This window comes from Salvelinus namaycush, chromosome 1, assembly GCF_016432855.1.
Source record: "Salvelinus namaycush isolate Seneca chromosome 1, SaNama_1.0, whole genome shotgun sequence".
In the NCBI taxonomy this organism is placed as follows: Eukaryota; Metazoa; Chordata; class Actinopteri; order Salmoniformes; family Salmonidae; genus Salvelinus; species Salvelinus namaycush.
Window position 1 is genome coordinate 24527106 of NC_052307.1, and position 27724 is coordinate 24554829.

Sequence of the window (27724 nt, forward strand, 5' to 3'; positions counted from 1 at the left end):
ATTGAGGGTCTCAGTGGTTATAGTAAAGGTTATTTATTGACACAATAAGGCAACTGAGCTGTTGGGACCCATTCACTGTAGCCTAACTGAGGGAAATAACTAGCTGGGGTTTTGTGCTAGTTCTGTTTGCCCTTATTTGGGTGCTGTGCTGTTAGCTTGTGAAGCCTGCAGAGCGCCATGGGCGGGCAACACAGCAGTGACTGGCTGCAGAAGCTGTCAACTAGATCATAGTATTGAGTTTCCTAATGGACTGACATTCTTCTCTCTTCCATAGAGCACGTGAGACGGTGTGAGCTATTAACATGCCGTGTCTGTCTGTAGTAAGATGAGCTGTGTTCTAGCTGGGTAAATCCCAGGGCTTTATTTCTCTGCACCATCCTGCCCGTGCTTAAAATAACCCCAGGTGCAGTGAGAATGTTCCCTTTTGTCCTCTGTCTTCACACAGTAGTTGCAGAACTTGTTATTGGTTTGAACTGAGTATTACCATTTATGTGCAGCATTGCTTATTTGCACATGAAAGGAAATGGTACATTTTGAATTCTATAGGGAGAATTTAACACAAGTTTATTCTGCAGCCATATGCAGAGACGCTAGACACAGTCAAATTAAAATGAAAATGCTAGTGATATTGAATGTGAAACTGGGGGGAAAAGCCCGTTATAATAGCTTTGTTGTGTGATGCTCACTCTAACCTATAATCATTGCAGCTGAGCTTTGTGTTTATCTCTCGCATTCTTTATAAAAATCATCAGTTCTTCTGCCTCATCTGTGGGTCGTCACTGAGCCCCCATCCCACTGCCTCCGCATCCGGCTAGGGTCTCTCATCCTGTTGTCTCGGTAATGTAAACCACAGTACGGCATACTAAAGGGAGAAAACAATGGGTAGGCTACTATAGCTCACAATTTACAGTTATTTAGCATAATTTATACAGATAAGGGTTGTGATCATGGCCTTATAAAGGCTCTGTGTATGTGTGCATCGTAAGTCATAATGTAGATAAGACTTTGATGCTGGATCCAAGCAGGATGGTTTCATAACAGTGTGTAAATGTGGTCAGTTGTCATCAGTGTGTCCAATTTATCACACTACATCTAGGTTTCCCATGTGATTTTACTCACTAATCCATGTTTTAGATTTAATTGACATTGTTGTTTGTATTCAAGGTCCACTATTCTAGTGGTTGTTATTTGTAAGGCCTAATACAGTGCCTTCAGAAAGTACACCCCTGGACTTTTTCCACATTTTGTTACAGTCTGAATTTAAAATGGATTAAATTGAGATTTGGTGTCACTGGCCTACACACAATACCCCATAATTTCAAATGTTTACATATTGATAAAAAATGTAAAGCTGAAATGTCAGTAAATGGCAAGCCTAAATGAGTTCAGGAGTACCAATTTGCTTAACAAGTCGTATAATAAGTTGCATGGACTCAATAATAGTGTTTAACATGATTTTTGAATGACTACCTCATCTTTGTACCCCACACATACAATTATCTGTAAGGTCCCCCAGTCGATCAGTGAATTTTAAACACAGATTCAACCACGAAGACCAGGGAGGTTTTCCAATGCCTCTCAAAGAAGGGGACCTGTTGGTAGAAGGGTAAAAATAAAAGCAGAATTTGAATATCCCTTTGAACATGGTGACGTTATTAATTACACTTTGGATGGTGTATCAATACACCCAGTCACTGCAAAGATACAGGAACCCTTCCTAACTCCGTTGCCGGAGAGGGATTTCACAATGAGGCGAATGGTTTGGCTGTGATAGGTGAAATCTGAGGATGGATCAACAACATTGTAGATAATCCACAATACTAACCTAAATGACCGATTGAAAAGACGAAGCCTGTACAGAATACATTCTAAAACATACATCTTGTTTGCAATAAGGCACTAAAGTAAAACTGCAAAAAAACGTGGCAAAGAAATGATGTCCTGAATACAAAACGTTATGTTTGAGGCAAACACAACGTGTCACGGAGTACCACAAATCATATTTTCAAGCATGGTGGTGGCTGCATCATGTTATGGGTGTGCTTGTCATTGACAAGGACTAGGGAGTTTTTTAGGATAAAAAGAAACGGAATAGAGCTAAGCACGGGCAACATCCTAGAGGAAAACACAAGGCCAAATATACACTGGAGTTGCTTACCAAGACGACATTGAATGTTCCTAAGTGGCCAAGTTACAGTTTTGACTTTAATCGGCTTGAAAATCAATGGCAAGACTTGAAAATGGATGTCTAGCAATGATCAACAACCAACTTAACAGAGCTTGAAGAATTTTAATACTGTACAATCCAGGTGTGGAAAGCTCTTAGACTTACCCAGAAAGACTCAAAGCTGCAATCGATGACAAAGGTGATTCTAACATGTATTGGCTGATTCTGTATTTCATTTTCAATCAATTTGCAAACATTTCTAAAACATGTTTTCACTTTGTCATTATGGGGTATTGTATGTGTAGATACATTTGTTTTTAAGTGATCCATTTTGAGTTCAGGCTGTAACAAAACAATGTGGAATAAGTCAAGGGGTATGAATACTTTCTGAAGACACTGTATATGGGGCTAATATAGCAGAGCAGAAAATGACTGTGTTCGGGGTGATCCTCTGCTCTCTGCCACCTATTCACTTTATGCTCTTTCAGGTGCACAAATCTAGATGACTGAGTCACACCTGTGAACGGAGACAGAAGATTCATACAACGTAGCCTAGTCACCAAACCGATTGATCCTCACATTAGTGAGCACACTGTGAGCCCTCTCTTGTGTATAGAGATTACATTTTACTGAGCCTGAAAATAATGAGTTTATATCTAGACACTCAATTATAATGAGTTGCGGAGTTGCCATTGTTAATGTATCGAAGCTGTTATTGTACTGCTGGGCTATGTGGTCTTTGAGACAGAGCTGACACCTGGAAAGAGGAGGTTGGCATAAGGCTAAGAAACTCCCCTGCAGGGGCCTGGTTGTTACTCATGTGGGTGGGATGATCTGCTAGTCGTGTATTGACAGGATTCTTTTTAATATCTTGCTGTTTCACCCATCCATTTACTTGGGACTTATTTGCAAAATTTTGTGGGCGGCCTTGGTCTCATTTGCACTCTGTCCTCCTTACCAAGAAGTCAGGTCACATCTCAAAGCCTTCAGTGCCACCTGCCAAAGTCGATGAAGAATATGGAGCTTCAGGTCTCAAAGAAACAATGACAGCCCTTGAACTATGTTATTTGGAGTAACGATAACTTGGCTATAACGGAGAGGCAATAATTTAATTAAAAGATTATCAGAACAGAAGATGACATACACAGACTGATAAGCTGCTTTTTAAACCCCATCTCAGTAATTGCAGAAGGGACCACCCACTTTGAAACCAGTCTGGCTGTAAGCAGTCTTGATATGATACTCAATGAATGGTGGAAACAACAACTAGGCTACACGGAAGAATCTGCTGCAGTGCTCTTAGGTACTTATTCTCAGAGCAAAGGGTCTTTATTGTGTTCCTATGTCTTTTATGTATAATTCATGATATAAGAAGCTTCAAAGCTCGCAATGGAACCCTGTAGGAGCTGCTGTTGGTCTGTGTTGAGCTGAGATGTGGGCCTGTTGCAGCTGGAGGTTTGGTTGGTTGGTTTGTTGAAGCCTGTGTGAATCCCGCATGGAGCCTCGTAATAAACAACTCGGAATCCCTGCAGTGGGATCCTGAGAAAAATACCAAGTGAGCTATGTTATCGGTAGATCAGCTGACTGATCCAGACTAACCTTGTGTTGTGTGGCAACCTGATAGTCATGTTACCTTAAAGCTGAGGCCCGCGGAAGGTGAAGCGGTGCCATTGGTCACCCCCAGGCACATTTGTTATTGTTTTGTTTTTGAAAAGGAGATGAACATTCGGCAAAGTAATAAATTTAACAAGTCTTAGTACATACTCTTCTATCGCGCATGCAATGATGTCAGAGAGAATCAAACCGTGGTCGTTGTTGGAAGTAATGTCTTTGTTATTGTAATATAGCAAATGGACGTTTCAGTTTCACCGCAATGGATTCCAACTTTAACCTCGACATGAGTCATGATAAGATTATAGAAAGTCATCTAGACTCCATCTTGTGCATTCATTTGGTTTGAATCTTTAAAGTGAGATGAAATTACACTGACCCTCTGACTTCTTACCTTCATTTGATTAGCTTTACTACTGCTGTATATCATTATCAGTGCCCTGCCTCGAATTCCTCCTTCCCAGTTATCCAATGTGTCCCTGGCATTCAGTCCAAAACGTTCCTATTTGAGGGAAAACCGAACGGAAACTGTATTCATGCCATTTTCCATTGGCTGTGTTCTTCCGGTTGCCATGACAGCAGCTGTGGGAGCAGGGCAGCTCTTGTCACAGGTTGTTTGTGCAGGTCTTGTGTTTATGAGTAGTCCTCAAAACACGCATGGGAGAGTGGCAGGCAGGGTCGGAGTGTAGTCCTGGAGTTGTGTTCCTGTGGTGGCAGATCAGATCCCCCTCCAGCGGCCTGCATGCTTGCCCAGTCTGACTCCACACACTACAGGTTCCACACAGAAAAGTAAGCCTCAGACCCCCTGAGACCTCCACAGGACACCGCTCTAGCATTAAGTCAGTGTAATTGTAATGAAGGTCATTTTTTTGTGTGAACAGTGAGATGGCATTGGTTATAATGACTCAAACTGTTTCTCCGGCGGGTCTATGTACAGGGGAAAGAAGATTCTACTGCAGATGGGCACTCCGTCAGGCTCCTCCTCCTTACTGCCACTCTGTCTTTATCTTTATCAGTCTGCCAGTGATGCCCCGACAACACCTAAGTACTCCAAGGAGCACCGCGACATCTTCTTCCCTGCCTCTCTGCCCACCCCGGTCCTGCTCAGTCACGCTACCTGCCACCCCCTGTCTGTCCAGGACAGCCAAGCCAAACTCCAGTACGAACCCCATGGCAAGGTGCCCAGACCTCCAGCCAGCAGCTCCCACGAGCATTGTCAGCCCCAGCACAGGAGAGCACCCCTGCCTATCCACCCTGCTTCAACTATGGCCTTCCACCCCCAAACAGGTCAGTTTCTTTCCTCCCTCCTCTCGCAGTACATTTCATAAAACACAACAGTAGCACTGCCTGTTAAACTGGTCTGATAAAAAACGTGTTTAAAATATGCTGCTACAAAGAGGATAAGTTCATCAAACATTTCAATAAAATTGTGTGGATCCTCTTTGGAGAATATATTGTAATGTGAATAGATTTGTAACAGCCACAGTAAGTTAGCTACAAACTGTTTTTTTTCACTGTGCTGTATCTGCAGTTGATGATTCCCTGCTTTGTACCTGCTTCTCTAGGGGAGGAGGACAGATTTAACTGTCAGAGCTTCTCCCTCTCTCTCTCTCGCTCTGTTTCTCTCACTCTCTGTTTGTCTCTGTCTCTGTGTAATTAGATAGCCAGCCAGCAAGGGGCACACTTGCCCACCCAGAGCTGTGTTATGTAACTTCTGTACTTCATGACCTGGTTGAATATTGAATTTCTAGTTTAGTAAGTCACTAATGTCTCCTTAGTACATAGTACATTTGACACTTACAGATGGAAGTGTTTGAAATAATGTTATGTCTTTAACTCGGAACACTGTTCTCCTGATGATGCAGTGTTTCCTTATGACACAATCGTGTCAAGCCTCTTCAGTTTACCGTCCTGATTGTTGAGTACATTGAATATTTAAGGAGGGTATCATCCACATGAGTGCGCACACGTGAGGTGTGAGGTTAAGGAGATCAATGCTCAGCATCAGGAAGCTCGACACTGAAATCTACTAATGGTTTCCCAGGCAACCTGAATGAACCTGAATGAAGAGGTCGGGTAGAGAGAGAGTGGATGATTGTATATGCTGGCAGGGCTGCGAGCGCTACTGAACGATGCTACATGAGGATCTCGCAGGCAGGCTGAGGCATTACTTTCCCTCGTATTTCCTATTTTACTCCAGCTTTCATTGTGGGATCTGTTCTGGCAGCCTGGAGCACTGTTTGAAATCAGTGGCTTTGTTTTTCTGTGTATTAAAAATTAAATGTGTCTTCCAGTAAGCTCGTGTTAATGTTGGTCATTGCAAACATTGTTGCGTTAGTATAGTGCACTGCATACTGAATCAGTCTGAAATGGGTTATTCTGTCAACCCCAGAAGTATGAGTGAGAGCCTGCCATCTTGTCTTTCTTCACTGTGCTGGTGTATGTTTTGAATGCTGTATGGATTGTGACAGGTGGTGTGGTTGTGTTTCTCCAGAGGAACGTGAGGAGCCCCCAGAGGGACTGTCCTACAGACAGCAGGAGTCTCATCTTTGCCAACAAATGAAGTTGGCCACTGTGTCCCCAGGGCAGGAGGCTGCAGGCTGGTACCATGACGAGCCTCCTTCCTGTAGTGCCACACAACCCTGCTCAGGTAAGAACATTTACAACCACGAATTACCAAGTAAGAATTCCAATAAGGGGAGGATCCATGTGAGAAGTTATCACAATGTTTCTCTGTCCCATCTGTCTCTACCGCCTCTGTTGTTTAGACCAGCAGCTGTATGGCAGCAGTGAGCAGTCCAAGATTTCGGACCCTAGTCGTATCCGCTCACGCATCCCCCCCAACATGCCAAAGCTCTTCATCCCCTCCACCGTCACCAAGTTCCCCCCGGAGATCACCGTCACCCCGCCTACTCCCACCCTGCTCTCCCCCAAAGGAAGTATTTCAGAGGAAACCAAGCAGAGACTCAAGGTGCTCTCTCTCTCTTCCTTTCTCTTTCTCCTACAGTGAGGGGGGAAAGTATTTGATCCCCTGCTGATTTTGTACGTTTGCCCACTGACAAAGAAATGATCAGTCTATAATTTTAATGGTAGGTTTATTTGAATAGTGAGAGACAGAATAACAACAAATAAATCCAGAAAAACGAATGTCAAAAATGGTATAAATTGATTTGCATTTTAATGAGGGAAATAACTATTTGACAACCTCTCAATCAGAAAGATTTCTGGCTCCCAGGTGTCTGGCAGGTGTCTGTCTGGCTCCCACTCCCACTCTTAAAGGGAGTGCTCCTAATCTCAGCTTGTTACCTGTATAAAAGACACCTGTCCACAGAAGCAATCAATCAATCAGATTCCAAACTCTCCACCATGGCCAAGACCAAAGAGCTCTCCAAGGATGTCAGGGACAAGATTGTAGACCTACACAAGGCTGGAATGGGCTACAAGACCATCGCCAAGCAGCTTGGTGAGAAGGTGACAACAGTTGGTGCGATTATTCGCAAATGGAAGAAACACAAAAGAACTGTCAATCTCCCTCGGCCTGGGGCTCCATGCAAGATCTCACCTCGTGGAGTTGCAATGATCATGAGAACGGTGAGGAATCAGCCCAGAACTACACGGGAGGATCTTGTCAATGATCTCAAGGCAGCTGGGACCATAGTCACCAAGAAAACAATTGGTAACACACTACGCCGTGAAGGACTGAAATCCTGCAGCGCCCGCAAGGTCCCCCTGCTCAAGAAAGCACATGTACATGCCCGTCTGAAGTTTGCCAATGAACATCTGAATGATTCAGAGGACAACTGGGTGAAAGTGTTGTGGTCAGATGAGACCAAAATGGAGCTCTTTGGCATCAACTCAACTCGCCGTGTTTGGAGGAGGAGGAATGCTGTCTATGACCCCAAGAACACCATCCCCACCGTCAAACATGGAGGTGGAAACATTATGCTTTGGGGGTGTTTTTCTGCTAAGGGGACAGGACAACTTCACCTCATCAAAGGGACGATGGACAAGATCTCACCTCGTGGAGTGAGAACCTCAAATCTTGGGTGAGAACCTCCTTCCCTCAGCCAGGGCATTGAAAATGGGTCGTGGATGGGTATTCCAGCATGACAATGACCCAAGACACACGGCCAAGGGAACAAAGGAGTGGCTCAAGAAGAAGCACATTAAGGTCCTGGAGTGTCCTAGCCAGTCTCCAGACCTTAATCCCATAAAAAATCTGTGGAGGGAGCTGAAGGTTCGAGTTGCCAAACGTCAGCCTCGAAACCTTAATGACTTGGAGAAGATCTGCAAAGAGGAGTGGGACAAAATCCCTCCTGAGATGTGTGCAAACCTGGTGGCCAACTACAAGAACGTCTGACCTCTGTGATTGCCAACAAGGGTTTTGCCACCAAGTACTAAGTCATGTTTTGCATAGGGGTCAAATACTTATTTCTAGAGGTCGACCGATTATGATTTTTCAACACCGATACCGATACCGATTTTTGGAGGACAAAAAAAAGCCGATACCGATTAATCGGACTATTTTTTTATTTTTTTATTTGTAATAATGACAATTACAACAATACTGAATGAACACTTATTTTAACTTAATATAATACATCAATAAAATCAATTTAGCCTCAAATAAATAATGAAACATGTTCAATTTGGTTTAAATAATGCAGAAACAAAGTGTCAGGGAAGAAAGTAAAAGTGCAATATGTGCCATGTAAGAAAGCTAACGTTTAAGTTCCTTGCTCAGAACATGAGAACATATGAAAGCTGGTGGTTCCTTTTAACATGAGTCTTCAATATTCCCAGGTAAGAAGTTTTAGGTTGTAGTTATTATAAGAATTATAGGACTATTTCTCTCTATACGATTTGTATTTCATATACCTTTGACTATTGGATGTTCTTATAGGCACTTTAGTATTACCAGCATAACAGTATAGCTTCCATCCCTCTCCTCGCTGCTACCTGGGCTCGAACCAGAAACACATCGACAACAGCCACCCTCGAAGCAGCATTACCCATGCAGAGAAAGGGGAACAACTACTCCAAGTCTCAGAGCGAGTGACGTTTGAAACGCTATTAGCGCGCACCCCGCTAACTAGCTAGCCATTTCACATCGGTTACACCAGGCTAATCTTGGGAGTTGATAGGCTTGAAGCACAGCGAAGAGCTTCTGGCAAAACGCACGAAAGTGCTGTTTGAATGAATGCTTACGAGCCTGCTGGTGCCTACCATCGCTCAGTCAGACTGCTCTATCAAATCATAGACTTAATTATAACATAATAACACACAGAAATATGAGCCTTAGGTCATTAATATGGTTGAATCCGGAAACTATCATCTCGAAAACAAAACGTTTATTCTTTCAGTGAAATACGGAACCGTTCCGTATTTTATCTAACGGGTGGCATCCATAAGTCTAAATATTCCTGTTACATTGCACAACCTTCAATGTTATGTCATAATTACGTAAAATTCGGGCAAATTAGTTTGCAATGAGCCAGGCGGCCCAAACTGTTGCATATACCCTGACTCTGTGTGCAATGAACGCAAGAGAAGTGACACAATTTCACCTGGTTAATATTGCCTGCTAACCTAAAAAATATATACTTCTGTGTATTGATTTTAAGAAAGGCATTGATGTTTATGGTTAGGTACACGTTGGCGCAACGACAGTCCTTTTTCACGAATGCGCACTGCATCGATTATATGCAACGCAGGACACGCTAGATAAACTAGTAATATCATCAACCATGTGTAGTTATAACTAGTGATTATGATTGATTGATTGATTGTTTTTTATAAGATAAGTTTAATGCTAGCTAGCAACTTACCTTGGCCTCTTACTGCATTTGCGTAACAGGTGGGCTCCAGGTGGTTAGAGCGTTGGACTAGTTAACTGTAAGGTTGCAAGATTGTTTCCCTGAGCTGACAAGGTAAAAATCTGTCGTTCTGCCCCTGAACAAGGCAGTTAACCCATCGTTCCTAGGCCATCATTGAAAATAAGAATGTGTTCTTAACTGACTTGCCTAGTTAAATAAATGTGTAAAAAAATATATATATATTTAAAAAATAATAATAATAATCGGCAAAATTGGCGTCCAAAATTACCGATTTCCGATTGTTATGAAAACTTGAAATCGGCCCTAATTAATCGGCCATTCCGATTAATCGGTCGACCTCTACTTATTTCCCTCATTAAAATGCAAATCAATTTATAACATTTTTGACATGCGTTTTTCTGGATTTTTTTGTTGTTATTCTGTCTCTCACTGTTCAAATAAACCTACCATTAAAATGATATACTGATAATTTCTTTGTCAGTGGGCAAACGTACAAAATCAGCAGGGGATCAAATACTTTTCCCCCTCACTGTATCTATTTATCTCTCTCTATTCTCTCTCTCCTATCTATTTATCTCTCCTATATATCTATTTATCTCTATCCTATCTCTCTCTCCTATCTATTTATCTCTCTCTCCCTATCCTATCTATGTATCGCTCTCTCTCTATCCTATCTATTTATCTCTCTCTATTTATCTCTCTGTCCTATCTATTTCTCTCTCTCTATTTATCTCTCTCTATCCTATCTATTTCTCTATCTTTCTGGCAACTTTCTGTCTTCTCACCGTGTCTGTCAGTGAAACTAAACCCTGCTGTTCTCTGCTCCTGTTCCTGTATAGAACGTGATCCTGTCCTCCCAGTCGGCGGCCACGGTGAAGAAGGAGACGCTGAGCCAGCCGGCCCTGGAGGTGCAGGAGACGTCCAGCCAGGAGTCCTCTCTGGAGAGTGAATCAGACGACGGGGATGAGGAGGATGATTACATGGACATCTGAGCCACTGCTACAAGATTGAACAAACCCAGGCCACTCCTTCGAGCTAGACCTGACTACCATCAAACCCCTCCACTTCCTCCCTTGTCTTGAAACAATGGAATGGTACATGTCACTGCAGCTCGTGTCTCTGTGTTGGTGCAGTTGGTCTAATGCTGTCTTAATGGAAAAAAGCTCTTGAAGTGAAAATGTGCAAATGCGCACTGTTCTGCTCTTGACACTGGATGACTGGGGATGTTTTTTGTTTAACAACAATTTTGCAAAGTGCCATTTACACTTATCACACCTGTCAGCTAACCAAGCTCTCCATAGTCTTTCACATGAAAATGGGAAAAGGTGTAGAATGATGATCTATGCTTACTGTAAGTTAAATGGTCAGAATTGGTGGTGGATTGTTGCTATGTAGACACATTCTTAGCATGCAATGCAGTTGGCATCCTTGGCTGTGATGTATACACCTTGCACACGTAATGGGGACTAGAATTTGGCCTGCTTTTACTGTATGTTTCAACTGCAGCTAAATCCTTGTTGTTGGAATGCAACATCCCACGCTGAGGTGCTTCAACATGATGAAATGTGCCATGGCAACATATCACAGGTGCCAGCCAACTTCTATCCATACACATTGATATAAGAATCTGAACGGCAAGAAATCCACATTTGTATGTGACCTACATTTTCATGGACACTAAGATTTACTGAGGACTGCAAACCAGAGTTTTATATAGGGCTCCTAAAGCAATGTTGAGGACCCTACTTCTCCAAAGCCTAATAACCTGTAGCAGATTGGATATGTTTACACTTCCAAGTGGGATGTCTGTGATTTGTCTCTTGCTCGTGTTCTATTTTTGTACTCAACTGTATTATATCAAGTCTTGTTTGATTTTGTCCTTTTGTTTCTCTGTGGATTTGTAGCTTGGAGGACCCTTCTTTACCAGGAAGAGGTCCTGTCACCAGCATTGCTCAGAATAATAGACAAAGTGATGTTTTGGATTAGTCTGAATTAGCTTTTGTACATATCACATTTAAAACATATTCTCAAATGAAGCAACTCTTACGTGGTCCGGGTGTTTATTTAGCGTTGGGGTCAAGTGTGGATGTTCCTAATTCAGAGAAAATGCCTTGGTAAATATGTTTAAATTCTATGTCAACTCAGAGGACGACATTAGAATGTTTTTTTTTTACAGATTGTTTCTATAAAAAGGATATTTACCATATGTTTCTTGTAAATTGTCTTTAGAAGACTTTTTAAAAAGGAAGAAATTATGAACAAATAATTGTAAAGGACATCACCCGAACAAGTCTTGCTTGACTACCTATCTGTAAATGGATGTTTGTATTTTTTGGTGTAAAATACTGTTTTGTATTTCTGCTGCTGAGCTTCTTGTGGGAATGTATAATGGCTGAGAGGTTTTTCTTCCTTAAACCTTGGCACAGGCTGGGGAGTTGTTGTTCTTTACATATTAACTTGCCACATTAAAGATGTCACAAACCAAAAATATACGTGATACGCTTTTATCTGGTCTTGGTGCTCTTTAATTATACTGGCTGTATAATTTCAGACAGTAGTTTTGAAAGTAGCCCTCACGAGCCAAAATGGATCCATGAAAATTGTGCCCAATCGTGTACAACGTTATCCAATTCGTATATCATATGTTATGAATTCTAATTCGTACAATATTTTTGAAATTTCTAAGTGCTTAAGATCCCATTCAATTTCTTTAATACATATTTTCATTACCTGGTGTTTTGAACTGAAATGTTCTGTTTATTTTCATATTTAGGTTGAGTTTGAACTTCAATCCCCGGCAGCTATAATGGTAATGTATTGGTTGTAATGGCTGTATATAGTTTAAATCTGTTAGCAAGACCAGCTCAATGTCACGTTCTACAATCTCAAGTCAAGTTTCACCTAAACAAAACAATCTGTGGCAAAGTGTCCATTTTTCTGCCAACATGTCCCCTGTGTATCAGTCATGTTGAGACGACACCTTGTCTCGCTCTGACATTTTAGTCAAAGAGCTTGCACACTCATGTGTGAAGTCCCAGACACGAGGGGATAACTTCCAGAAGTTTCTTATAAAGTGCTGTGAATTTGTAATTTGCCCCTTTGCAAAGAAATCTACATTTGAGTTTTGTTTTCTTATGGGGTGGACCAAATGTGTGCTCCCCATCCCCTTGAAATAGTGAGATCTGTCTTCTCCAAGCCTTGATCAGGCAGAGGGGGTTGGTAAGTGATTTTTTTTCAGTGTTTCAACCTCTGTCTCTGTCAGCAGGGATAAGTTAAGTACCTACAGTTGAAGTCGGACGTTTACATACACTTAGGTTGGAGTCATTAAAACTCGTTTTTCAACCACTCCACAAATTTCTTGTTAACAAACTATAGTTTTGGCAAGTCGGTTAGGACATCTACTTTGTGCATGACAAGTCATTTTTCCAACAGTTGTTTACAGACAGATTATTTCACTTATAATTCACTATCACAATTCCAGTGGGTCAGAAGTTTACATACACTAAGTTGACTGTGCCTTTAAACAGCTTTGAAAATTCCAGAAAATTATGTCATGGCTTTAGAAGCTTCTGATAGGCTAATTGACATAATTTGAGTCAATTGGAGGTGTACCTGTAGATGTATTTCAAGGCCTACCTTCAAACTCAGTGCCTCTTTGCTTGACATCATGGGAAAATCAAAAGAAATCATCCAAGACCTCAGAAAAAAAATTGTAGACCTCCACAAGTTTGGTTCATCTTTGGGGCGATTTCCAAACACCTGAAGGTACCACGTTCATCTGTACAAACAATAGTACGCAAGTATAAATACCATGGGACCACGCAGCCGTCATAACGCTCAGGAAGGAGATGCATTCTGTCTCCTAGAGATAAACATACTTTGGTGCGAAAAGTGAAACTCAATGCCAGAACAACAGCAAAGCACCTTGTGAAGATGCTGGAGGAAACAGGTACAAAAGTATCGATATCCACAGTAAAACGAGTCCTATATTGACATAACCTGAAAGGCCGCTCAGTGTAACGGATGTGAAATGGCTAGCTAGTTAGCGGGTACGCGCTAGTAGCGTTTCAATCAGTTACGTCACTTGCTCTGAAACCTATTAGTAGTGTTGCCCCTTGCTCTGCAAGGGCCGTGGCTTTTGTGGAGCGATGGGTAACGACGCTTCGTGGGTGTCAGTTGTTGATGTGTGCAGAGGGTCCCTGGTTCGCGCCCGTGTCGGGGCGAGGGGACGGTTTAAAGTTATACTGTTACATCAGCAAGGAAGAAGCCACTGCTCCAAAACCGCCATAAAAAAAGCCAGACTACGGTTTGCAACTGCACATGGGGACAAAGATCTTACTTTTTGGAGAAATGTCCTCTGGTCTGATGAAACAAAAATAGAACTGTTTGACCATAATGACCATCGTTATGTTTGGAGGAAAAAGGGGGAGGCTTGCAAGCTGAAGAACACCATCCCAGCCATGAAGCACGGGGGTGGCAGGATCATGTTGTGGGGGTGCTTTGCTGCAGGAAGGACTGGTGTACTTCACAAAATAGATGGCATCATGAGGCAGGAAAATGATGTGGATATATTGAAGCAACATCTCAAGACATCAGTCAGGAAGTTAAAGCTTGGTCACAAATGGGTCTTCCAAATGGACAATGACCCCAAGCATACTTCCAAAGTTGTGGCAAAATGGCTTAAGGACAACAAAGTCAAGGTATTGGAGTGACCATCACAAAGCTCTGACCTCAATCCTATAGAAAATTTGTGGGCAGAACTGAAAAAGCGTGTGCGAGCAAGGAGGCCTGCAAACCTGACTCAGTTACACCAGCTCTGTCAGGAGGAATGGGCCAAAATTCACCCAACTTATTGTGGGAAGCTTATTGTGGAAGGCTACCCAAAACGTTTGACCCAAGTTAAACAATTTAAAGAAAATGCTACCAAATAATAATTGAGTGTATGTAAACTTCTGACCCACTGGGAATGTGATGAAAGAAATCAAAGCTGAAATAAATAATTCTCTCCACTTTTATTTTGACATTTCACATTCTTTAAAAAAGTGGTGATCCTAACGGACCTAAAACAGGGAATTTTTGCTAGGATTATATTTCAGGAATTGTGAAAAACTGAGTTTAAATATATTTGGCTACGGTGTTAACTTCCAACTTAAACTGTACCTATATTATCTAAGTTCAGCCAAAGAATGAAAATGTAATTTACCAAAACATTACACTGCTTCACTGACTCCACATTTTCTAGTTGAGGGAATTCACACTGATTTCATATTTCCGTGTGTTTTGCAGAGGATAAAGGGAGTGTTGTCACTAGATCAATCATAATTTATCCTGTGTTCTTATTGTGCAATCATCTTTAAGATGCACTGATTAGGAACATCATACAGTGCAGTCATGAAGTATTCATACCCCTTGACTTATTCCACATTTTGTTGTTACAGCCTGAATTCAGCATGGATTAAGTAAAAATATATATATCACTGATCTACACACAATACCCCATAATGACAAAGTGAAAACATGTTTGTAGAAATTTTAGCAAATTTATTGAAAATGAAATACAGAAACATCTAATTTACGTAAGTATTCACTCTCCTGATTCAATACTTTATAGAAGAACCTTTGGCAGTGATTACAGCTGTAAGTCTCTAAGAACTTAACACACCTGGATTGTACAATAACAAAAATTCTTCAAGCTCTGACAAGTTGGTTAAAAAGTACATAAAGTACATTTCTTTGCCATATCTTTTGCAGTTTTACTTTAGTGCCTTATTGCAAACAGGTTGCATGTTTTGGAATATTTGTATTCTGTACAGGCTTCCTTCTTTTCAATCTGTCATTTAGGTTAGTATTGTGGATTAACTACAATGTTGTTGATCCATCCTCAGTTTTCTCCTATCGCAGCCATTCAACTTTGTAACTGTTTTAAAGTCACCATTGGCGTCATTGTTAAATCCCTGAGCGGTTTCCTTCCTCTCCAGCAACTGAGTTAGGAAGGACACCTGTATCTTTATCGTGACTTGGTGTATTGATACACCATCCAAAGTGTAATTAATAACTTCACCATGATCAAAGGGATATTCAATGTCTGCTTTTTTTTACCCATCTACAAATAGGTGCCCTTCATTGGGAAACCTCCTTGATCTTTATGGTTGAATCTGTGTTTGAAATTCACTGCTCGAAGGAGGGACCTTACAATTATCTGTATGTGTGGGGTACGGAGGTGAGGTAGTCATTCAAAAATAATGTTAAACACTATTATTGCACACAGTGAGTTCAACTTATTATGTGACTTGTTAAGCAAATTTTTACTGCTGAACTTATTTATTGGTTGAATACTTACTGACTCAAGACATTTCAGCTTTTCATTTTGAATTCATTTGTAAAAATGTGTAAAAACATAATTCCACTTTTACATTATACGTCATTTTGCGTAGGCCAGTGACACGAAATCTAAATTTAATACATTTTAAATGCAGGCTGTAACTCAACCAAATGTGGAAAAAGTCAAGGAGTGGGAATACTTTCTGAAAACACGGTAGTTATGCACTGTTGTTATTGTTTATAGCTAAAAATGATTTACAGCACTTGAAATTAAATGGTCAGCTAACAACCACAAAATAACTATGTAATGGCTCTATTGTCAGGTTTAACCATTTCTCATGACAAGTGTGAATCTTTCCCATGTTTGAGGTTATGTACCAGAAGGCTGCGTCAAAGGGCTTGGAGCTCCACTGACATCAGGTTGTCTTCAGCCAGCGACTGCTACCTATACAAACCCATCAAAGTGACCAATTAAGGCATCAAAAGGGCATGCTGCATAGCTAATGTGGGCCGAAGGTGTGAGATTTCTCGTCGGCCTACTGCAGGGGCTCTTTATTGGGCTGGAGGAGAGCCGTCTGATCCATCGTCCCGGCTGTGTATTGGCAGCTGTTAACAATTGAGCACAAGGGGATCTAGAGACTGACACCTGGGAGGTAGAGCATCAGTGGTAAAGGGGATCAGTGAGCAGACACGGGGGCCTGGACAGTGGCCCCGCCATAGACTCCACTGTGGGCAAATGCTTTGCAGGGAGGATGTGCCCTAGTAGACTCATCTGTGTGGGAGAACAGTCAGGACACATTAGCTACACTATTGACACAAACTGAGCAACTAAGTTAATTTTTAAATACTGTAAATCTAGTGTTTGGCATCCCTTAATCTCTATGCCATGTCAGCTTTGGCAATTTATTTATTTTATTTTTCATTTAACTAGGCAAGTCAGTTAAGAACAAATTCTTATTTACAATGACGGCCTAGGAACAGTGGGTTAACTGCCTTGTTCAGGGGCAGGACGACAGATTTTTACCTTGTCAGCTCGGGGATTCGATCTAGCAACCTTTCAGTTACTGGCTCAACACTCTAACCACTAGGCTTCCTGCCACCCCTGGTAATGGTATCACTTTCAACAACTGTATTACATCCAGTGTCGAGAGAGTTTGGGCAGATGGTGTTTATTCCTCTTCATATATTGGTATGTTGGGAATATACTTTGTTTGTCATATCTACAGCCCAGTGCTTCAGTGTAGACTGAAATCATTCATAGAGATTGATTGATTGACGACTCTTTGGGTCGGTCACTTCATGGTGTGATTATAGTTAGCTTCACCAGTTCTTAACTCAGTCATTATCGTCAAGGCCGCAATCCCCCTGATGTGTTGCCCAAGTCTAAATAAAGCAGACGGCAACAGCTGTAAAATATAACAGTAGACCTGCCACCCTGACTCTGGCCTGTGTCCTCTGCCACATACAGCGGCCTGGCTATCACACCTGTCACCTCCATCTTCACTGCGTAATGGGATTGCCACTGCCGCTGCTGAAATGTACACCTTAGCTCTGACACTGACGTGCTCACATTAGACTTCCCTGTAAGCCAGAGATGGGCAACTTTGATGGGGGCCACAAAACATAATGAACTTCTCATGAGGGGCCCCCTCATTTATTTTGTGGTGGGAGGGAATTCATCCGAGGGCCTTTTGCCCGCGAGCGGCCAGTTGCCCATCTCTGCTCTAAGCCTTTCAACAGTGACGACTTAAAATGATTCAACATCAAAATAGGTCCCTTCTCCATTTCCTGAAATAGTCACACTCTTGTAATCACAAAGAGCTGTTCCCTCCTTGTTTTGATATCCCATGACATGGCTCTGAGGGGACTGATGCTGGGTGACTGGAAGTAAGCCCCTGCTGGAAAGCTCACGAGGGGGAGACAGCACAAGTAGCCCTGGGAATATGCATTTTCCCTCAGAAGTGCAACGTGTGGAGAGTAACACTGAATCTGTGATTTAATAACTCCTCAGCAACAATTGGTTTCACATATCAGGAGAATGAAACCACATCACACTTCCTAAAGCTCATAGTGCTGTTGGCAGGCTGGTCGTCTCTGCAGGGAGATTGGTGGAAACGTTATGCATACTGCATATGCCTTTTTTTAAATCCGGAATAGCCTTTTCGAATTAATGTTAGAACATGTGGTGTGAAAATCCAATACCGGTCTCTGAGTGGGTCTGTTGGAGTAATGGGAGTAAAATACGCCGACTCAACACAGGCTCTTTAAACTAGCCAGTCAATATCCTCACAGGCCAAGCTTTCTAGTTGTAAACCTCTCCTGAGGTCTGTTCAACTGCTGTTCCATTAGATGGATGTTTCCTGGTTTGATTCAGCCATTTGCAAAGGAAATGTTAGATATTCACGGATGCAAATTACAAAGACAATAGACATCACAATAATTATATGGAAACTTGGACCATGCAATACTACCACTGGAGGTACTGTATTCAATATGTACACATAAGCATACAATGAAAGATACTAACTAATTGTATAGAGATTGTTTGAAAACTGCCTGGTTTTGTCAGACAAAGCTGAGTGAGAGACATTATTTCTAAATTCAAACTCTACCTGATTAAAGTTTTTAGATCTATTGAGGGTATTTGAGGTACTTTAAGTGCCAGAGGAAGTGGAGATGACCTAGGAGGAACTCTGCTGAAGTGCTGTGAATGGTTTTCCATTTAGAGTTTAGCATTTGTTTAGCCAATGGTAACAGAGGTGGATAGAGGAGGAGACATCTAGCCTATGGACACTTGTGGATTTGCCTGGACGATGATGATTGTGGGAGGGAGGGCTCCTTCGGATTGGCAGGGAGGTTTTGCCCGGTCTTTATCTCTCTCTCCCTCTGTCTCTTTCAGTCTGTGGTGTCTTGCCTGTGGTGCTAACTGATAGTTAATTGCTGGCCCATACAGTGCCTTTCAGCATGGAGAAACTTGGGCCTGCAGGGGAAACTTCCCTAATGAGATTATCTATCGGAGCATTGTCCTCTTTAGACACCCCAATACACAACCCCCAAGGCACTGCCTGCAGCCCCAACACCCAACCTGGCCACCCCCAGGTTAGACTCACCTAGAGAAAGATACAGGTATTAAAGTAAGTTATCACACCATTATGGGTTTATTGGTCCCTCACACACTCCTCACTTTCTCGGATTGGAGAATGGGATATGCCAGAGACCATGTTTGGTCAAGATGAAGTAATTGATTCAACCATTATATCATATATGACCTGTGTATTTTAGTTGTGTTATAACTGTTTTGTAAGAATTAATCAATACTGTATATCATTTCTTTAATTGTATTGTTGGGGAAAGTGATGTATGTTGTTCATTCAGCAAACCTCATTTTGATCATCATTGAAAAAATATAAAAGGACAATCGGCGATAGTTACTGCTGTTCAATGGTAATTTCAATCAATAATACAGTTGAAGTCGGAAGTTTACATACACTTAGGTTGGAGTCATTAAAACTCGTTTTTCAACCACTCCACAAATTTCTTGTTAACAAACTATAGTTTTGGCAAGTCGGTTAGGACATCTACTTTGTGCATGACAAGTCATTTTTCCAACAGTTGTTTACAGACAGATTATTTCACTTATAATTCACTATCACAATTCCAGTGGGTCAGAAGTTTACATACACTAAGTTGACTGTGCCTTTAAACAGCTTGGAAAATTCCAGAAAATTATGTCATGAATTTAGAAGCTTCTGATAGGCTAATTGACATCATTTGAGTCAATTGGAGGTGTACCTGTGGATGTATTTCAAGGCCTACCGTCAAACTCAGTGCCTCTTTGCTTGACGTCATGGGAAATTCAAAAGAAGTTAGCCAATACCTCAGAAAAACAATTGTAGACCTCCACAAGTCTGCTTCATCCTTGGGAGCAATTTCCGAACTCCTGAAGGTACCACGTTCATCTGTACAAACAATAGTACGCAAGTATAAACACCATGGGACCACGCAGCCGTCATACCGCTCAGGAAGGAGACGCGTTCTGTCTCCTAGAGATGAACGTACTTTGGTGCAAAAAGTGCAAATCAATCCCAGAACAAAAGCAAAGGACCTTGTGAAGATGCTGGAGGAAACAGGTACAGAAGTGTCTATATCCACAGTAAAACGAATCCTATATCGACATAACCTGAAAGGCCGCTCAGCAAGGAAGAAGCCACTGCTCCAAAACCGCCATAAAAAAAGCCAGACTACGGTTTGCAACTGCACATGGGGACAAAGATTGTACTTTTTGGAGAAATAGAACAAAAATAGAACTGTTTGGCCATAATGACCATCATTATGTTTGGAGGAAAAAGGGGGATGCTTGCAAGACGAAGAACACCATCCCAAACGTGAAGCACGGAGGTGGCAGCATCATTTTGTGGGGGTGCTTTGCTGCAGGAGGGACTGGTGCACTTCACAAAATAGATGGCATCATGTGGAAGAAGAATAATGTGGATATATTGAAGCAACATCTCAAGACATCAGTCAGGAAGCTAAAGCTTGGTCGCAAATGGGTCTTCCAAATGGACAATGATCCCAAGCATAGTTCCAAAGTTGTGGCAAAATGGCTTAAGGACAACAAAGTCAAGGTATTGGAGTGGCCATCATAAAGCCCTGACCTCAATCCTATAGAAAATTTGTGGCCAGAACTGAAAAAGCGTGTGTGAGCAAGGAGGCCTACAAACCTGACTCGGTTACACCAGCTCTGTCAGCAGGAATGGGCCAAAATTCACCCAACTTATTGTGGGAAGCTTGTGGAAGGCTACCCAAAACATTTGACCCAAGCTAAACAATTTAAAGGCAATGCTACCAAATACTAATTGAGTGTATGTATACTTCACTGGGAATGTGATGACAGAAGTAAAAGCTGAAATAAATAATTCCCTCTACTATTATTCTGACATTTCACATTCTTAAAATAAAGTGGTAATCCTAACTGACCTAAAACAGGGAATTTTTACTAGGATTAAATGTCAGAAATTGTGATAAACTGAGTTTAAATGTATTTGGCTAAGGTGTATGTGAACTTCCGACTTCAACTTTATATACCCATTCATTCTTGAATAATAGAATTTTCCTCAACCTGTTTTACCCTATCGAAACCCAAAATATAAGATTACACCATTGTTTGTTAACAATGTTCTTTGTAAATAAACAATAAATATACAGTAGCTTCAAAATATGTTCAAAACTATCATGTTGATCTCATAGACTGTCACTCTTTGCATTAATAGCTCCATCTATGAATTTTAGAATGGTTAAATTTCTCCAGCCTCATCCCTCAGCAATATAGCAAGCAAAGTGTTGTTTGGCAACAAAAAAAAACTATTAAGGATTGTGACTCAAAAGTTCTATGTTGTGAGGGTTGATCAAGTTTGAAATGAATCACCTCTCCGAGCTCTTATTAGCTATTATGGCTATTTTACCACATTGCATAATAATGTTACTTGTAAATATATTATGGCTATTTTACCACATTGCATGAGGACACTAAATAGGCTTTCTGTGTGTGGTTACATCTGTGTAAATGATAATTACACCGATTTTGGTGCCGCTGTAGGCCCTGTTCTCCAGTGGGGAAGCCCATCCATATTTGTTTAAAAGTCTCTTAGCAGTTAATAAAGATGCGTTTCCTCTGTCCCCCTTCCTGTGGGGACGGTATCAAGGCTCTGTTAAGTCCCTTTGATTTCCACAACCCTCCAATCACAGTGGGACATTGACTCATCGTTGTGCCACTTCAAAGCCTGGGAATGGCTCTTCAGGCCACTCCCACTCCTGGGCTCCCCTTAAAAGTCAGAGACCCCATCCTTCAGTTCAACAATTCTAGAGAGCCCCAAGTGATTGCTGTTCAAACACCATTAGACTTACGACCACTCAATGTATGCTTCCGGCACCAGTGGAATATACTGAAAGCTCAAGACCGATGTGCAGCACCAAGGAGGGACCGTTAACTGTGGTTTCTACTTTGGAAAGCACTAAAACAGTTTTCTGATACATTATATTTTTGGCGCACCTCTCCTTGTTCCACCAACTCGTCTGAAGAATGCAGTCCATCAGAGGTGAGTGTTGATCCTCAAGCTCTTTTTTTGTCATCAAACCTACCTTGGATTCCCAATGGACATCACACATTCAAGGCATAAGCTCTCATTGTCTATATCAGTAGTCCGTGTATGTGAAATATTCCTCTATCACAGCCTATTCAGTTCTTATCTTGGTCAGCTAGTCCTCCGTCAGTTTGAGCTTTTGACTGCTTCTTAATAATTGTTTATACATCCTAGACATGAAGTCCAACTTTAGTACTCCGTCGTCCTCTATTCCCGGTGGTCCCGATGCTTATCGCCAAGGCAACATCAGGATGACTCTGGAGAACCCAGAACTCTGGAAGTCCTTCCATGAAATAGGAACAGAGATGATTATCACTAAACCAGGCAGGTAAGATAACCACAACTTCAAACTCTATCTGCCATTATCAATTACAATGTACTTGATTGAAAATGCTTCAAGAAATTGCACTTTCTGTGGACTGTCATGATAATGATTTTTCTTGAATTTTGCAGGAGAATGTTTCCACACTGTAAAATCAACCTTTCTGGACTAATTCCATGTTCCAAGTACATCTTGTTGGTTGACATGATACCTGTGGATGGTTTCAGGTATAAGGTAACAAACTTTTGCATGTTTACACTTGAATACATATCCATTGCCTTTCATATGAGCAAAATCATTGAAACCAGGGAGAATTTTCATTTAGAAATGACACATCCCTGGCTTGTATCAAACAATCGTGACATTAGCAAACATTAGCAATAGATATTCTCCAATGGTCAGCATCTCCAGGCGAGACCCAGCTCCACTCCAGTCTTTGCTTAATCACCCCTCTGACATTGGTCATCAAAGGGCATTATCTCTTCCTGTTGTTATATCCCCTGCTGTTTGCCTCTGTGGGTGGTGCAAGCCAAAGTATCACTCTCTTTTAGCCTCAAGGTTAGACAGGGATCCTCTGAAAATCACCCCTGCCACCCTTTATATGACAGATTAACTTTATGTTAAGCTGTTTACTTCTGTCTCCTTCCAGTGGAATAAAGAGAAATGGGAAGTGACTGGGAAGGCGGAGCCGCAGCCTCCTTGTCGGACGTACCTGCACCCAGACTCTCCGGCCCCTGGGAGCCACTGGATGAAACAGTCGGTGTCCTTCCTCAAGCTCAAGCTCACCAACAACACTCTGGACCAACATGGCCATGTAAGAAAGCATTGTCAAGCTCTGTAATAATATATATATAGACTTACTCTATAGAGCATTGGCAAATTATTTTACTTTGATGACATTAACTGTTGTCTTTATTCCAGTGACTAAACTAACATTGCATCTCTCTCTATCAGATCATTTTGCACTCCATGCACTGCTATCAGCCGCGCTTCCACATTGTCCAGGCAGAAGACATGTACAGTGTACGCTGGAGTGTCTTCCAGACCTTCACCTTCTCTGAGACCTCCTTCACCTCAGTCACCGCTTACCAGAACACTAAGGTCAGTCTCACTGCAGTCACTGGCACAGCAGGGCACTACCCTTTATTTCCCCAAGCAAGAATCTGGTAACAAGGCACTAGGTGTTTAAAACCAACTATTTTTCCCCTAGATAACAAAGCTGAAGATTGACCACAACCCATTTGCGAAAGGCTTCCGAGACGAAGGAACTAATACAAAAAAGTAGCTAGAATTGGTTTTATCATTACTTTTCTATTTCACTTTCTTTTCTATTTTCTGCTTGCCTTGAATATGTGTACTAATGATCCTGTTGTATTTTCCGCTGCAGGCGTGCTAACAGAATCCCAGCCTCAACAGAGAAAAAAGCAAAGGAAATTGATTATCTAAGCAAAGACTCATATGAGGACAGCCCTTCAAGTATTGACTTTCACCAGTTAGTTTAGTGACCAAACTACTCATCCCTTCATGTAGAGGTTGTTATTCTCTGAGCTCAGTGGGTCTGATGTCATGTATGTTTTGCAGGCTTACACATGTCATCATATGAGGGATACGAAGGAGAGCGGGCAGAACTCACTGAGAGAAAAGAGGAGGAAGTGGTGGAAGAGGAGCACTACTCCCCCTGGGGGCCTGAGAGGGAGCATGGACTCCACGACCAGACAGACACACCCCCTGGACCCGACGTCAGGGACATGTACAATGCAGAGCAGCTAGTACCAGCCCCAGCTTCATACCAGCCTTACAGGTAGGCACCACAACATGCTGTCTATCTCAGTAATGTTCATCCTGCTGCCTGTAGGAAGGAAAACTCACTGCCACATTGTCATCAAAGCAGACAACACTGACCACCACCCTGCCTTCTCTCTCTTTTCAGGTTCCATAAATACGGGAGGTCTCCATCTCCCTCATCCAACCTGAGCAGCAGCAATGGCGGTTCTGGACGGGCCAGCTTTGAGTCCAGAGTCCCTGATGTAGCCACAGTCCCAGAGCATGAGGCCTCCAAGCCCTCTGTTCATGAAATTAGACCATCTCCCTGTGGCCCGCAGCCCCTTGCAGGACATCATCCGGACTACACAGGGGTGCTCAACATGACCCAAGCAGGCAAGCCAGGGGTCCTCAGCCACCACATCTACAGCCCTTACGGCACAGAGCAGACCCTGGGCCAGTGGAGCAGCCCCAGCCATGCCCAGTACCCTCCCCCTCACCACCTGCCCACTGACTACAGTACCCCGGCTGTGCACCACGGATATCACCATGGCAACGTGGCTGAGTGGAGCCAGTACCCACTCTTCTCCTACTCATGCTGGTGAACCATTTCCTCACAGTTTCTCCCAAAAGAGAAGGACTGCGGTCTCACAGGTGACTCAGTGAGACCTCATAAATGCTACTATGCTGTCATACCTGTGTTTCCCCTAGAGGCCTGTCCCAAGTCCAGCATCACACCCTGATGGCTGCTGGTCCAGAGCTCATGGCCATGCTACTGCATGCTGAGGCTGAGGGAGAAGGACCTGGGTCCGAAGAAACATCAGCAAGCAGAAATGATAATGGAGTGGAACAGAGACAATATGCTTTAGAATGACTACCAGAGTTGTGCTGTTGACTCGTCTGATATCACAGCTGGCTTTAGGCCTGAAAAATTAATATGTTCCTACCCAATTATATGTTTATTGTTGAATTGTCTATTTATTTTGTTTTGATTTCATTTATTCAAATATTTTTGTCAAAAAATAAACATTTTGTGTGTAATAAATTGCTTTAATGAGATTGTAATGTGAGCTGTATGTAATTAAAGAATCAACAAGTTACACGTGTTTTTCCACTGCTAAAGTATTAATTTACTTGGTGCCGGGATTAAATCTATGGAGCATTATAAACTGGGTGATTCGACAGCCGTGGTACACTACATGACCAAAAGTATGTGGACGCCTGCTTGTTGAACATCTCATTCCAAAATCATGGGCATTAATATGGAGTTGCTATAACAGCCTCCATTCTTCTGGGAAGGCTTTCCACTAGATGTTGGAACATTGCTGCTGGGACTTGCTTCCATTCAGCCACATGATCATTAGTGAGGTCAGGCACTGATGTTGGGCAATTAGGACTGGCTCGCAGTAGGCTTTCCAATTCATCCCAAAGGTGTTGGATGGGGTTGAGGTCAGGGCTCTGCGCAGGCCAGTCAAGTTCCTCCACACCGATCTCGACAAACCATTTCTGTATGGACTTTGCTTTGTGCACGGGGGTATTTACATGCTGAAACAGGAAAGAGCCTTCCCCAAACTGTTGCCACAAAGTTGGAAGCACAGAATCGTTTAGAATGTCATTGTATGCTGTAGCGTTAAGATTTCCCTTCACTGGAACTAATGGGCCTAGCCCGAACCATGAAAAACAGACCCAGACCATTATTCCTCCTCCACCAAACTTTACAGTTGGCACTATGCATTCGGGCAGGTAGCATTCTCCTGGCATCCGGCAAATGATTTTTACGCGCTGCATGCTTCAGCACTCGGCGGTCCCGTTCTGTGATCTTGTGTGGCCTATCACTTCGCGGCTGAGCCGTTGTTGCTCCTAGGCATTTCCACTTTACAATAGCAGCACTTACAGTTTACCGGGGCAGCTCTAGCGGGGCAGAAATTTGACGAATGGACTTGTTGGAAAGGTGGCATCCTATGACGGTGCCACGTTGAAAGTCACTGCGCTCTTCAGTAAGGGCCATTCTACTGCCAATGTTTCTCTATGGAGATTGCATGGCTGTGTGCTCTATTGTATACACTTGTCAGCAATTGGTGTGACTGAAATAGGCGAATCCACTAATTTTGAAGAGGTGTCCACATACTTTTGTCTATATAGTATATATATCAGACCCAATACCACGGATATGACAACATGTATATTTACTGCTCTAATTATGTTGGTAACCAGTTTAAATAGCAATAAGGCACCTCAGGGGTTTATGGTATATTACCAATATACCACGGCTAAGAACAGCCCTTGGACGTGGTATATTGGCCATATACCACACCCCCTCGGGACATATTTCTTAATTATAGCGCAGGACACTATACAGCAGACACTGTGCCTTTTAAAGGTATTTCCTCCAATGTTCTTGAACATAGCATTCATGGTAAATGCTGTGCATGTCGGCTCAAGCGTAAATTACCTTTAAAAGTAGTGCGCTGCGCTATAACACACCTTGAATTGAGCCCGGGCCTTGATCAATTTGACTTGTTGTGATATCAGGGTAGAAGACTAATAGTTAACACTACCGCCGGCTGTTTTCTGAGTTCAGTCCTCTCGGATTTGATTATTGCTGGTGTAAAATTGAGGTCAAAATCTATGACTTCCTAATGCAAGGCCAGTTTGATAGGATGTAATTAAAGATGGATCAGTAACTTGATCAACACCCCATAACCTTTTTCACATCTATATACTCATTACAATACATCTGTCTCTGCACTTTTGAAGATCCCAGAGCCTACAGAAGTGTTTGTATTTTCCCTTTGTTTACCTAATGTAACGAGGACCACACTTTAGTTCCCTTTGGCCCAGCATGCCTTAAAGACCCTGCACTATTGTGCCTCTGGCCAGGGGAGTGACTTTCCCTGCTGATGTTTACCCACTAATAAAACATGCCATGGCCATCTTTCTCCCTCTGAACAAGTGTTAAAGAGCATGAAAATGGGGGGCAGTTGGCTCCCTTTCACAGCAGCGAGCACAGAGTAGCCTGATGGCCCCTCTTCACGGATGTCAGATGCTAATGACTGCCGTAAAGCTGGGGAGGGAGGCTGGGAGTTGTCCTCCAGGGACAATGCTGCCAAGGGCTTTTAGTCAGCTCAATTCATTAGTAGGCTCATTGGGATATTAGTGGGACAAATCTTTGGATCCCTTTCTCCCACCCTCCTCCCTTGATGAATACTCACTCCACCCAGCTGATGCATGCATGATGCACATCTTGTTTACCTTATCTGACAGTGTGGGTGTCAGGAGGAAAATAGAATATGTTATCCCATCCCAGTGAGTCATGTCACTGGAGAGATTCACCCCAGTCATTACTGATTACTTGATGTGGTGGTAGAGAAGATCACTGTAACACATTATCTATTTGAGCTAATATTCTCTGGTCTGAAGCTGGTCTGCATAGTAGAGATACGCCAGAAGCATATTCCATTCCCTATCCTTCATTCTAGGAGTCGCTGAGTCAGCAGATTGTTGGTACTTGAGGGTGGGAAATGGTTTGGGCTATGGCTGACTGAGGAAAATACAGGAAGGAGAG

General features: G+C 42.4%; 2 protein-coding genes across 2 annotated transcripts in view; both read left to right on the forward strand.

Annotated features, from left to right (window-relative positions):
• LOC120051135 (calcineurin-binding protein cabin-1-like) overlaps nt 1-12110 on the forward strand; it is a 61137-nt gene extending 49027 nt beyond the window's left edge. Inside the window, exons 33-36 of the mRNA XM_038997834.1 lie at nt 4795-5065; nt 6273-6428; nt 6547-6749; nt 10455-12110. Of these exons, the coding sequence (XP_038853762.1) occupies nt 4795-5065; nt 6273-6428; nt 6547-6749; nt 10455-10607 (783 nt within the window). The 3' untranslated portion in view covers nt 10608-12110. The remainder of the gene's footprint in view (nt 1-4794; nt 5066-6272; nt 6429-6546; nt 6750-10454) is intronic.
• Nucleotides 12111-22015: 9905 nt separating this feature from the next.
• On the forward strand, nt 22016-24764 carry LOC120054626 (T-box-containing protein TBX6L-like). The gene is made up of 9 exons (XM_039002119.1): nt 22016-22031; nt 22251-22404; nt 22530-22632; nt 23048-23212; nt 23353-23499; nt 23609-23679; nt 23786-23874; nt 23980-24199; nt 24329-24764. Exons 1-9 carry the CDS (start codon nt 22016-22018, stop codon nt 24762-24764), a joined length of 1401 nt encoding a protein of 466 aa, XP_038858047.1.
• The last annotated feature ends 2960 nt before the right edge of the window (nt 24765-27724 follow it).

Excerpts from the sequence above, each read along its gene's own strand:
- LOC120054626 (XM_039002119.1), top strand. Across the intron at positions 23,680-23,785 it reads GAAGGAACTAATACAAAAAA|GCGTGCTAACAGAATCCCAG; the intron begins GTAGCTAGAATT and ends TTTCCGCTGCAG. Across the intron at positions 23,875-23,979 it reads ATATGAGGACAGCCCTTCAA|GCTTACACATGTCATCATAT; the intron begins GTATTGACTTTC and ends TATGTTTTGCAG.